At 30.9% G+C, this 13,510-nt stretch overlaps 1 protein-coding gene across 13 annotated transcripts in view; it reads left to right on the plus strand.

Annotated features, from left to right (window-relative positions):
- Positions 1–13,510, plus strand: part of nrm (neuromusculin) — a 797,795-nt gene that overhangs the window by 296,333 nt on the left and 487,952 nt on the right. For all 13 annotated transcript variants that reach the window (XR_012755069.1, XM_075355520.1, XM_075355516.1 and 10 more), the window contains exon 4: positions 12,095–12,249. Coding sequence is in view for 12 of the 13 variants with exons in the window: in XM_075355520.1 (XP_075211635.1) it covers positions 12,095–12,249 (155 nt within the window). In the remaining variant the exon portion in view is untranslated. The remainder of the gene's footprint in view (positions 1–12,094; positions 12,250–13,510) is intronic.

A 13,510-nucleotide genomic window follows, 5' to 3' on the forward strand; every position in this document is an offset into this window, starting at 1 on the left:
TTAATATTAATAATATAAAATACTTTTTATTAAATTAAAGTTACTCGTAAAAATAATCAAAAAGAACTTTTGATTATTATTACGATTAGTTTTATTGTAGTGGGTTTTATAAGTAAAACGTGATTTATTATTTTCGCATTGGATTACTTTAAACACATTTATTTTATGTATACCTACTGTAAACGTACGTTTTCGCTTGTGATGTAATGAAGTTCTTCCATTATAGTTTGAAGAACTAGTTAAACTTTATTCCAGTTTGTTTAACTACTTTGTTGATCAGGTTATTGGAGGAAGATATCTTAAAACTTATTTATTCTTTAAAAGTAAAAATAAAACCTCGTTTTTTGTAGGCTAAACATATATATTTTGTAGACGTATAAAAAATTCCCTGAACGAGATTTCTGAACTTTTCCGGCATTTGGATGAAAAATTTGATAGAAATATATTTTTAAATTTATCACTTGGAATTACACTTTATTTTCTTATCTACAGAAAATAGTAGTGAATGTTTTAGGATGGTTAAAGTAGTTTAAAACTTCTCGAAAATTCAACCTTACCCAGAGGTTCTCTCAGGAGAGGAAATTATCGTAGAAGCTATACTATATTCTAGGCTATTTAAATAAAGGAATACTCTTTATGTAATTTATAAAAGAACCTTAAATACAATAGTCGGAAACAATTAAAATTTATGGTAATTTATAAACTAATTGGGCCGGTTTTTAAATTTGTTTTCTGTAATATTATTTTGTATGTGGTATTGTTGATGATATTATGTGTTTAATAGCCTAACGTAGTAGATGCAATTTTAAATACCGTTCTATACTTTACAACTAGAAAAGTAAACTGATCTAATTTAAAAATATGATCTAACACTGTAACAGACTAATATTTCGTAATTCATGTTTTTATTCCACTTCTACTGCTTAAGCCAATGTAAGCAAGATCTGTATGGAAAATGATAAGTAAAGATCAGAAATTTAAATTTAGCATCCGTTTATCTTACGTGATGGTATCTAAATATTTCCAAAAATGTGTTATACATTTATTGAAAAAGATTTTAAAACTCCTGAAAGTACAATATATAATGTGTATACGTAGTACAATCTGTAAATATTTTATTCATAATTAATTGATTGTTCCTTTTTTTCGTTAAGAAAAAATTTTCCAATAAAAGCCATGCGTATAAAATACGTTAACCCTAAAACTAAAATAATCGCCTTTATCCTTTGCATTCTTTTCATAATTACATCGATAATGGTTTCTCCTTATCAATTTTTCTAGCTGGGCCGGATGTGTAAGGTTTTATAGTTACGTTGATCAAGGAATACATAAGAACTCCATGATCATCGGCATAACTCATATTGAAACGTGATCATGTGCTTCTTACTGAAGTTGATTTTCTCGTGTGTTTTAATCGATTATACGAATTATTGATCAGAATACCCTGATCAGAAGACACGACCCAATTATTTTTCTTGTTTTGAAACTGTAATTCTTCGATTTTGTTTAGTTATGAAATGTTTTGAATCGTAAATATTCAGACCGGTTTTCATTTAGGATGCTAAAAAAGATTCATTATATTTTTCTTGGTTTATGAGTATTCTGTACATGAAGAAAAATTCGGATACTACTTTTTGATTAGGTTTAGATTATCAACCCACCGGGTTGGTCAGTGGTGAACTCGTCATTGCAAACCCAGCTGATTTCGAAGTCGAGAGTTCTAAGGTTCAAATCCTAGTAAAGGCAGTTAGTTACTTTTATATTGATTTGAATGCTAGATCGTGGATTCCGGTGTATTTCCCCCCTACATCCCCGAGCCGGGGATGTGTCCTTTCCGTATCTTTTAATTGCCTGCCTCTAATTTCCAACGGGAGAACCAGGCCCGGCTATGCCGTTACCAGCCCCCCCCCTCCCCGCCAAAGACCGGGTCTCGGTCTTTCCTTTTGCCAGCCTCAAACCGACGGCGCAGGAGCCGAAGCCGCCAAAGCGTATCCGGGAACCCACATCGCCGGCCGGGTCTCGGTCTTTTCATTCATTCACACCTAACGGACCCCAGGAGTCCCCACTCCATCACAGGAACCCACACACCAGGGCATGTGAGCCCTCAGGAACGGGAATGTCCGCCCAGCCCTGCTATAAACTACAACCGTCAGTATTCCAGTCGTCTTGCCTCATCTTCTTTTATTCTGAGAACTGCTCTTGCAAATATTGCAAAATTATGCCAGTTTCCGGACATAGCCAAGAGCCACTCCGAGAGCTGCTCCGGTCGGGTATGCATCAGTCCTGCATTTATACGATGTTCCTCCCATCGTCTGCACACAAAAATAGTGTGTTCGGCATCGTCAATCGCAGTAACAACAGATTGGTGACTCTCTCCTGCCAAACCTATGCAGGTATTGTTCAAACGCACCATGTCCCGACATGAGTTGCGTTGTGTGGTAATCTAATTCGTCATGAGAGCGATCTAGCCAAGCATCCAGGTCCGGGATAGTTCTTCTTGTCCATGCGACCAGTGCTGAACCCGCCCATGCCACCTTCCATTCTCGTATAATAGAATTGGCCTCATCTCTGGCTACACCGGACGCCCTTAGTTCTCGTCCTTTAATCTGCAGTTCTTTCAGGGGCACTGAAGAAAGTACGCACAGTGCATCATACGATAAGGTTCGGTACCCCGAAACTACGCCCAGAAGCGACATCCTATGAGTGCTAGTTAATTTTCTTCTGTTGCGCTGGACATTAACCGCATCGGCCCATACCGGGGCGGCGTACAACAGAGACGACGTTATCACCGAGGCGATAAGTCGCCTCTTCGACGCACGTGGAATTCCTTGTCCCGCAAAGAGATCTCGCATGGTAAGGATTGTTGTTTCCACTCTATCGCAGATCATGGCCACATGACTGGAGTATTTGAGGTGTTTATCCAGTAACACCCCTAGATATTTAGCACTTTCCACCTCGATAATTGGTCTCCTCGCAGGCGCAGATTTAATCTTCTGAGTATCCTCCTACCAGTGAAGAGGATACCCTTGCATCTGGAAGGAGAGACCTCCAAACTGTTGTTGACGAGCCATTCATTCACTAATTCTAAGGTAATATTCCCCTTTTCCTCCACTTCATCTAAGGTACTGGCCTCCACTAACAGCGAGATGTCGTCCGCGTATCCTACGACAATCACCCCCGGCGGGAATTTAAGTCGGAATATTTCATTATAGAAGATGTTCCAGAGTAGGGGTCCGAGTAGAGACCCCTGCGGGACTCTACCGAAGATCTGATGACTTACAACGCCATCCACCGTATTAATTTCAGTCCGTGTGGTCACTCTACTTGCGTCACTATGTACTCGCTTATATTCATTCTTTGAAGTGCCCTCAATATAGCTGGCCAAGGTACCGAACCGAAAGCGTTCCTTATATCCAGGAGTAATATTAGTGGGATACGCCTGGTTCTCCAAGTCCCAGCCCTCACCGCAGCAGCCCATGAAACGACTTTGTTGATGGCGTTAATAGTTGACCGCTCCCGCCTAGAGCCAAACTGATTCTCATGGACGAGATTGTTGTTTTCCAGCTCCTCAATTAGTCTATTAGCGATGAGCCTCTCCACGACTTTTCCCATATTATTAATGAGACTTATAGGGCGATATTTGAGAACTCCTGGAAGTAACTGTTGTTTGGGCAAGAAAACAGTTCTTGACGCTTTCCAGCAAGCAGGAAAAAAGCAATGCTGGACCCCATAATTCGCAATATCTGTCATCTCCCACGGGATGACGGACATCAGACCCTTTATGACTGCAGCTGGCACACCATCGGGTCCTGGACTCTTTTTATTTTTTAGTCTTTTAACCGCAGTCGCCACTTCATCCTGGGTGAATCTGCCGCGTTCACCTGGTATTAGCTCCGTGATGCCCGTATCAACCCGCGGGAAAAGCGCTTCCATGTGTCGTGTAGTTTCTATCTTATTAAGGACGGGCAACCGTCTTCCCAGTCTCTTCATGACTACCTGGTACGCCCGTCCCCAGGGGTCACCATCTAGTTCACTACATAGCTCCCTCCACTTATGCCTTTTTGCATGCCTAATCATGAAGTTTAACTGTTTTCTTGCTGCTCGGTATTGTGTAATCGCAGTGTTCAGGTCTCCATCAGCTCCGTATGTTCTCGTTCGAAGTCTCTGCACGCGCCTCTTCATGGATTGCAGAACCCTGCATTGGTCCGCAATATCGGAAGACCACCAATAGACGGGGTGATATCTGGTAGCTCTTTCGGGGAGCTTGGCCAGCTCAGTAGTCATGATCTGTTGTAATGTATGACGTGACCGGTCGGCCATCCGTTATTTTTGCAGCAACTTTGCGAACAATGGTCTGTACCTGACGTTCCGAAAGTCTAAAGCATAGATGTTGATTTCTAATATGAGCCTCAGTATCAAGGGTTTCAACAAAAACAGCCAAATGATCACTTGCAGTCTCGACCTGCAAAACCTGCATGCTCACCATGTCTGGTAGAAATCTACCGTCGATCAATACCAGATCCAGGATATTTGGTGGTTGGTTTCAATGACTTGACACTGTACAAAACTACACTTCATTTACATTCATACATATCATCCTCATTCATCCTCTGAAGTAATACCTTACGATGGTTCCGGAGGCATAATAAAAAAGAAACGTTTATATTATCAGAAGGAATTATATTTTCTCATCATTAAAAATAAATATATCAGTGTAAATGATTCAAAAATTGAAATTTTTATTTTGCGTGTTGAATCAAGACGTGTAGTGGTTACTACACGTCCTTTCTCATTTGCTTTTCTTTATTTTCTCTGCTTTTCATTCTGCTTTGAAAAATTTTTGTTTATATTATTTAAATGAAATTTTAACGTAATGTAAGCGTGTTTAAACGCTCTGAGAATTTGATTTTTAAAAACTATGTAAAAAGTTGACGAAGAAATAAGATCTTTGAAAGAGATTTAGCAAGTAGTTATATTAATTTCGGTTCTAAATTTACTAGTTAATATTTCTGAAGAATATAATTTAATGTGATAGAAATATTTTTTTAAATTATTTTGAGTACTTTCTAAGTTTTGTAAGTTATATTATAAGTTTAAAGTTGTATATGCTTGTAAGTACTTCTTTTTTATGAATTTTTTTCCATTGAATGTGTTGTAACAAGGAATTATTACATTATAAATTTGAACAAATTTATTTGATTTTATCAGTCCTTCAAGATTAGATAATGAAGTTGGGCAGTAGAAATTTACTGTAGAATAATTTAGAAATTATAGAAATATGTTAAAATTGATTGTTAATTATAAGCCTTATTATCATTTTAGATAAATCCGTTTAAGGATGATTTTAAAAATATTATACCGCATTAAGATTGAAAGATGTAAAATTGACCACTTTTATACTTTATTAAATCAATAAGAGAGAACATTGATAATACTGTTTTAGAGATTGTTAATTTAAGAAAGGAAAATACTTCCGTGAAATTTAAAGATGAATAAATGATGTCTTACAGTACCACGTGCAAATTCCATTAGTTTGGGGGATAAAATTGGCATATAAATGATTTAGTAAAGCATATACTTATTTCTATTGGATTTGATTTTACAGTTGATCTAAAGGAAATTTTTTTCATCGTTTGGCAGAAATTATCGGTATGAAAAAAATTACAGTAATTATTATTACATTTGTTCTACGGTTTAATATTGCAGTAATAGAAATTAAAGATGTTTGTCAGATAACTGTATTTCTCTAGTATAATTTCTGTATATATTGATAATTTACTGGCTCGTAATAACTGGTTTTATTTTTCTCGTACTACATGTTCTAGGCCCGAAAGAAATTTAGTTTTTAATCTTCCTTAAATTAGGAAAGAAAAGATGTTTTAAGGAAAGATTCAAGTGAAGTAGCGTGTAAGTTTAATTAAACTTTTGGTAGCTTTATGTGATTCAAGAAAAAAGCGTCTTTCGGCTTAATAATATTTCCTTGTTAATGCAAAATCTTTTTATGGGGCATATTTTGCTACTTACATATTTTTTGCTTTTTACACGTTTTTTTTTTCTACTTGCCATATTTTTTTAATACTATTATTGTAGTAATAAATGTAATAAAATCAATATTATACTAATCTTTTCCGAGGAAACAAAATTTGATACTTTGTGCTTAAGGGTGGTGAGTGTTCAGATACGAAGATTTTACTAGCTCGTATTTGCATAATATGTGAAATTAATAATGTGGTTTCAATGTAAACACATTGCTTCTGTTTATTTTACTTCTAACATTCTGATATTATTACAATTTTTTTATGTTAATGTTATTTTTAATATGATCAATTTATGTTTTTATTGTTATTATTTTATATCTTGTTATGTGTTTTATTTTGTAATTATTCAACGAGACTATCCAAAATTGTGTTGAGTAGAAATTTCAGTTGTATACATGTTTATTGTAAATTGTTTACCATATCTTATGAATAACTTTGGATCTGTTATAAGAAATTTAATTCGAGTAAATAAACAAATAGCCACTGCACGAATAAGAGAATAAATTTTCTAATTTAATTCCAAAAAATTATTAAAACTTCAATTAAAAAAAAATAATATAAACGACAAAAAATTATTTAAATTTTATTAATGAATATGAGCCATATGTTTTATCATAAAAATAGAACAAATTCCATTTTATATTATGTGGATTATCACAGAGTTGTAGAAGAAGTTTGTTAAAAAGAAATACGAAGAAGGATATTAAAATGGATACGGATAGAAAATTTAGTCTCAAAAAAAAAATAATAAAGGATGGCTGGTGGTGGTTTAGTGAATAATGGAAATGAAGTTGTGTCCACATCAGCCCGGTTGTAATTACTAGATTAAGAAGAAAGGAAAACCCGAATAAAAATAATACAATATGTTAGTATAGGTAGAAGTAACCCTACATATTCGTACATTATGTAATATGGAATAAAGTAGAAATTGGCCTCGAAAATCGAAAGAAAAAAGCAAGGTAAGCAGTCATTTTTTGCTCAGTTAAAAGAATAGCAAGTATAGTCTGTACTAGGGATAGGGTGAAATGAGCGGTTACCCGACGCATTAATTTCCTCAATTTGCCGGGAAGTGTCCGGCGCGGTTACCGCTACGTTATCACCCTTCCGTCGTGTCCACCCGTGTCGTCGGGCTCCCTTAGACATGAAGTCGCCCTTGTTAACTCATAACTACCCCAACGATAAGGATTTTTTTTTTATACCGGAATAGAAGCCGACCTAATACATTTTATTATCTTATGAATTATTCCAACTCTATTCAACGCATGATTTTTAATTATTGCGCGGTCTCTCACTCTGTAATTATTACACACGAAATTCGAAATTATTCTTTGTATCTGTTTTATTCTAATTCGAACAATAAAAATCTTTCCGTAATAAGTTTTTTCCAGAATAATTCGCTGAAGTTTTATTTTTTAACGTTATAGTTAACAATGCAAATATCCTAATGTTTTAAATTGCACGTTAACAATTGTTTAAAATAAATTAGGAAAGTGGAACGTTTTAAATTACTGAAAGTTCTGTAACATTTGTCAGCTAAAACTTTTATCGTAACTAAAAGTTACTTCGCAAAGATTTAAACATCAAAGTATAAATAACCGGTGCGGTTTTTACTTTTATTATAGCCCTAAGCTTTATATCTGTAGACTTTCAAAACCGGTTTTCATAAGTTTTATAAGACCGGAAAATATTTTATCAAATGTATTATAATATTTATATACTTTTTAATATTTATGAGCCTCGGTTTCGTTGAATAGTACAAATTTAAAGTTACGAATTTTTATTGGAATAAATTTAATAAAATAAAATCATTTAAAATATACCATTAGAATGATTTAAAATATCATAAAATATTACTATCTACTGTGTGTATTTAACATACATAATTATTAATGATAATAAACTTTAAAACTGTAAACAATTTTTATAGATTTACGCCAAGACTGTAAATGAATGTTTGTGCTTCTCATTTTCAGAACTGATGCAGTAATTTTTATGAAATAAGTGTCTTCTTAATTACGCAAGTAAAACTACGGTTCATAACGATTTTAAGATAAAATTTAAATTAATAACTTTGCAGATGGCATTTTTTCCAACCTGAAAGAAAGAAACTGTTTCAAAACTGTTAGGGTGATAGTAAAAACGTGCTTAAATATTGGATTTCTAAATAAATGTTTTTATTTTTTTTTACTTGAAAATTTAATTAGAAAAATGTTAATTGATTACTTTAATTATAAAATAAATAGTCGATATCTATAAAAATAGAAATAGGCAATTATCAATAAATCTTAATTGAATCATTCCAAATTCTTCGTGTCGTAACATTATCCACTGATGATACATGTTGCCACCACGCTTTACTATTTTTAACTCCGTAGCTATTGAATATAAATACTTATTTAACATGGATTTGAAATCATAGGGTTTTAAGTACTGCAATTGAATATGGTTGAGTAAGATTTAGTTCATTTTCAAAAATAGTACAGCCATTTCCAATGTAAAAAGCATTCCATAACTAGGCATGTAAGGAAAATGAGGAATAAAGTAGTTTCCCTTTGTGGTCTTCTCGTTGTTTCGTCGTCCTGTACACATAAGCATGCTAACCAACCGAAAATATTTTTTTGGTATGTTTCATTCTGTTTACAACTGATATTGGTTGAACAATGAAGGTGATTCATTCATTATTCTCGGGATACATTAACCTGATCTTTTGTACCTTGGATGCTTTTAATTCACACAACTGTTGAGACCAGGACACTTTTACGTAAAATATTTCAATAGATTAATATACTGGTTTCTATCGCAAAATAATTTATTACTTTTATTATTCATACAACTTCTAATTAATGCATTTTTGAACAAATTTAACTTTGGCTTAAATAAATATTATTCTTACATAAGTTCTTATGATTTATGATCTTTTTAAGTAAAATATTCACAATCGTATATTCTAAAAAAATACTAGTGGTCAAAGATTTATTTTTATGCCTTTCCCCAAATATTTTATATTTAATTTTATAGAAATGTTTTTAAACCAATTATTATTTTCTTTTTTATAATTTGTTTTTCATTTCAATTTTCTTTTAAGTGAGTTTCTCACTTTTCTTTTATACTTTGCTTGATGACAGTTAGTACTTTTTAAAAACTTCATCTACAGATAATTAACCTTTAAATGTCAAAATGATGTGTAATATTTTTAATTAGCCTGACGTTCTAAAATACTTCGACAAAAGACAATTCTAAAGTTCATAATCTCATCTTGTCGTTCTCGCTTTTTCTTAACGCGTTTATTAAATAGTCTAGATAATATATATATATATATAGAAACAATAATAGTATATTAAATAATATAAACAAGAAAAAAGCATTGTAATACAACGTCATTAAAATCTTTTGTTTGAAGATATTTTTGAATTCAAAGAAAATAATCATTATGAAAGAAAAATAAACGAGTTGTTCCTTTTCTATTTTAAAACAAATCATTTTATATATTTAAGGAGATTCAGTCAATAATTATAAATGTAGATGTTCTTTCTTTTAATTAAAATGAGTTGTAACTTATTTATGCCAATTTTAAATATTCTGTATCTGAATAATAAAATAATGGTATGAATAACCAATAAGATTCTCTTATAAATAGAAATTAATTTATTCGGTTATTACAAAATTATACGCTCTTAAAAAAAAATAATAAAAATAAAATAAATAGGCAATTTATTTAATGTAATAAATTTTAAGGACTCAAGATAACTTTGGTTTAGTTAAATATTCTGTTAATTTTTTTAGCAGTTAATCGATATAATATTATAGTGTTTTTGTCAGATACGAGTATAATGTTTTTGATATCTGTGCAAGCGTTTACCTTTCATTTTGGCTGAGACAAGTACCCATTATCTGTTTTTGAACAATAAATAGGAAGTCAAGGAAGCAGACAGACCATAGTTCCCTAGAGACATCCGATCAGAGAATGGTAATAGCTCGCTTGACATTTGCTTGTGTCAACCCTGCCTTAAATGTCACGTGGTCACAACGAACGGACAAAACGACCATCTTGCATCAAAGAGTGACATTAAAACGCTTTGAAAGAGACCGTGTTTGGACTTCATCTTCAATGTCCTTAGGGAATTTGTTTTGCAAAGTAATACTTCACTAACAGATAAATAAATTGAAAGGAAATGTTTTGATGAACCTAGCAAAGTGATGATTATTTAGATTGTATTCTGTTGTAGAATCATAAATAGCTAATTGCATGACTCCATTCAAAATTGAAATTTCCCTTGGTTAATTATTATATTACATATTATATATGTAATATAATAATTAAATTTGAATATTCCGATTTACATTTCTGAATATGCGTAAAGGTGATAATTTTTTTTCATAAATTTGTATGAATTGTTAACAGGATAACTTTGGTTGATTTTATAAAATTTGTCAAAATGAAAATTCTACTTAACGAAACTAAAAGAAGGAAAAACAAAATACTATCTACAAAAACTTTTTTTTCAAAAAAAAATATTTGAATTAAATTTTCAGCCAATTGCACAGGAATAATTTGTGAACATATTTATTATTCTTTCTTACCTTATGAGAAGATAACTCTGAGAAGAAAAATTATGATTTTTAAAAAAAGACTAGATCTAACCGTAATATAAGCCGAACAATTTATTATATAGATCTGTACTAGATTTGTAATACAATGTATTACCTATGTAGTTCAAAGTAGTTACAATTTGTATTTTTTACTATTAATGTTATATCTAATAAAGAAATATTTTTTTAACCTTTTTAATAAAAGAGGTTATGTATTTTATATGCAAAAAAGGATACCTATAAAAAAGCTTATATAGCTGCTAGTTTATTTAGTTCTACTTGATAATTGTTTTACCAACAAGCCGTGGGATGCTTGTTATCTTGATAATGATTGCCAGTTGCGGAATATCTTATATTTGGTCGCCTACAACCCTTTTGGTTACCTCATCAACATGTGTACGTGCATACAATATAAACTAACTAATCTTCGCCTCAAATGAAGTAAAGAATTTCCTATTCAACTGTGCAAGTATTTATTTTCATAACTGTATCACATTTAACTAATCATTTCATCGGTTATCACTTGTTTTCTTTTACGTAAGTTCTTTTTACGATCTGCAAAGTTCTGTAAAAAAAAAAAAAAAAAACAGAATGATTGATTTCAAGCTTGTTATTTTAAAATATATTTGAAATTTTTGATTTTCTTAGCAAGTAAATTATAAAAACAAAAATAATAGCTTTAAATGGATAATTACAACCCACATTCAATATTCAAATTTTTTTTGTATAAAAATTGCTTAAAATTTTATTTTCATTAACTTTTTATTTAAAAATTTTTAACGTCCATCATGAACGATTTATTTATTGGATTAGGACTTGAACTAAAAATTAAAAAAAAAGTTTATATTGTTGACATAGAAGCGATACGTCTTGTAACCGTTGGCATATTATAGGCTTTAAGTTTGTTAAGGTAAATTTATGCTTAAAATTTCGTTGTAATAAATCTAACCATTACTGTATGTTGTTAAAAAATGGATAAATAACCATAATTCTTAAGTGTGAAAATCAATATATAAACAAAACATTCTTAAAAATAATTTTGACGAATGTATGTTTACCGATGTACATTTTACGTTTTATTTTTTGTATTAATTTGTTTTTAAAATGCATATAACATGACACGAACTGCATAAACCAACTTAAATTAATTTTTATTTTAAAAATTTGTTCGATGATGCGGCTTGATAATTATGAAAAATGTAATTTTAATTTTTTAAATAAGTGGCTTTTTATTTTTAAGTTATTACAATACTTTTTTTTTATTTATATTCTTCTATCGTAGCTATTTTAATGTACTTAGCATTTTTAACTTTAATTTTGTATTCAGTTCTGGTAATTATAGACAAAAACATAGGTACATACGTAATACATTTACAACTAACATTAATTTTTGTAAGTTTTATTTTTTTTTTTATATCAAACTTTAATTAATTAGTGTCTCAATAATTCTTTTCTTTTATTTACAGAGCGGAGTTGCAATATACGGCAAATAGTACAGTCTCATCTCTAAGAGTAAAAAGGTTACAAGTCGCCGATGAGGCTGTTTATAAATGTGAAATAACATATTTAGAAGTAAGAGAAGGTTGCCAAGTAGTACAGTTCATCAATCTCACTACTCTGAGTAAGTTTATTAACAGTTTTTTTCTTTTAACACGTTAGTTATTTATCTGAGTAAAATCATTCTTAAACGAATAATAGTAAAACTATTTCATAATATAAAAATATTATTAAAAAACAATTTCATTAAGTATGTATCTGAGAAATTTGCAGCGGTGAAAAGTTTCTCCTCTACCTTGTCTTGTTTGTTTTTAATACTGTACAATTTTCATACATCTGATAGTTGTGAAGCTGTAGTTCGGAAACGTGATTAATTTGGATACTTGAATGTTGATGCACCTAAATACATGTTGTTTTTTTTCTAGGTAAACCTTAATTTATAAACAGTAGTGTGTGTGATAATTTTCTTAGTTGGTTAAGAGTGCTTACCTCCATTACATGAAAATATTTTTGGTAGTAGTGTGGGTAGTGTTCATGTTACGGTATCAGGTCGTTGTTTTCATATTCTAAACTCTTTTAGATCATTAATCCTTTCTTTGTTTCAGGGTTCAAATTAAATTTAAATTAAGATTATAATATAATAAAATTCTAATTAACATTTGTTTTAAGTTGACAATTTCATCGCTTTTTAAGAGTATTGAAATCTATTATTAATTAAATAAAATTAGTACAGTAGTTGAATAACAGTTGTAAAGTGATTTTAATTTTTCTTTATACAATTTAATAAAAAACCTGCTTCCTAAATAATTGAAACATGCTTCCAGAAAATCTTTCTAAATTTAGTTCGCAAATTTTTCGCCGGTTGTATTATCAGAATACCGAAGGCGTTAAACACTGGTCTCAAAAAAAATATTCTGGAAGCACATTTCTATGTACTTAGGAAGTTAGTCAGTTTTCAAGTTTGTTTATGAAGTTTAAACAACTTTTTTTTCATACTAATCTTTGAATATAAATTACTGCTATAGTATGTATGTTACTCTGAAGAAAAAGGGAATAGATTATTGAAATTTTATTACATATTATGTAAATTCCGTTATTGAAATAATGATAATTTATTAGTTTTTTGTTATGCATACCACAGTTTATAATATATATATATATATATATATATGTAATATATATGTATTAGTAATAAAAGTGTTAAGAGGGATAGGATTGTGCTGCTCCCTCTCCCTTCCGATTATTTACTTATCATACTACCATGAATTCATTTAAAAATGAATATGATAGGGATATTATTTTCATTTAAATCTAGACATGTTTTTTTTTATGTTTTAATTTATTTTTTTATTTTATATAAATTTCTTTCACAGTTAAAATACTAT

This window comes from Lycorma delicatula, chromosome 2, assembly GCF_047948215.1.
Source record: "Lycorma delicatula isolate Av1 chromosome 2, ASM4794821v1, whole genome shotgun sequence".
In the NCBI taxonomy this organism is placed as follows: domain Eukaryota; kingdom Metazoa; phylum Arthropoda; class Insecta; order Hemiptera; family Fulgoridae; genus Lycorma; species Lycorma delicatula.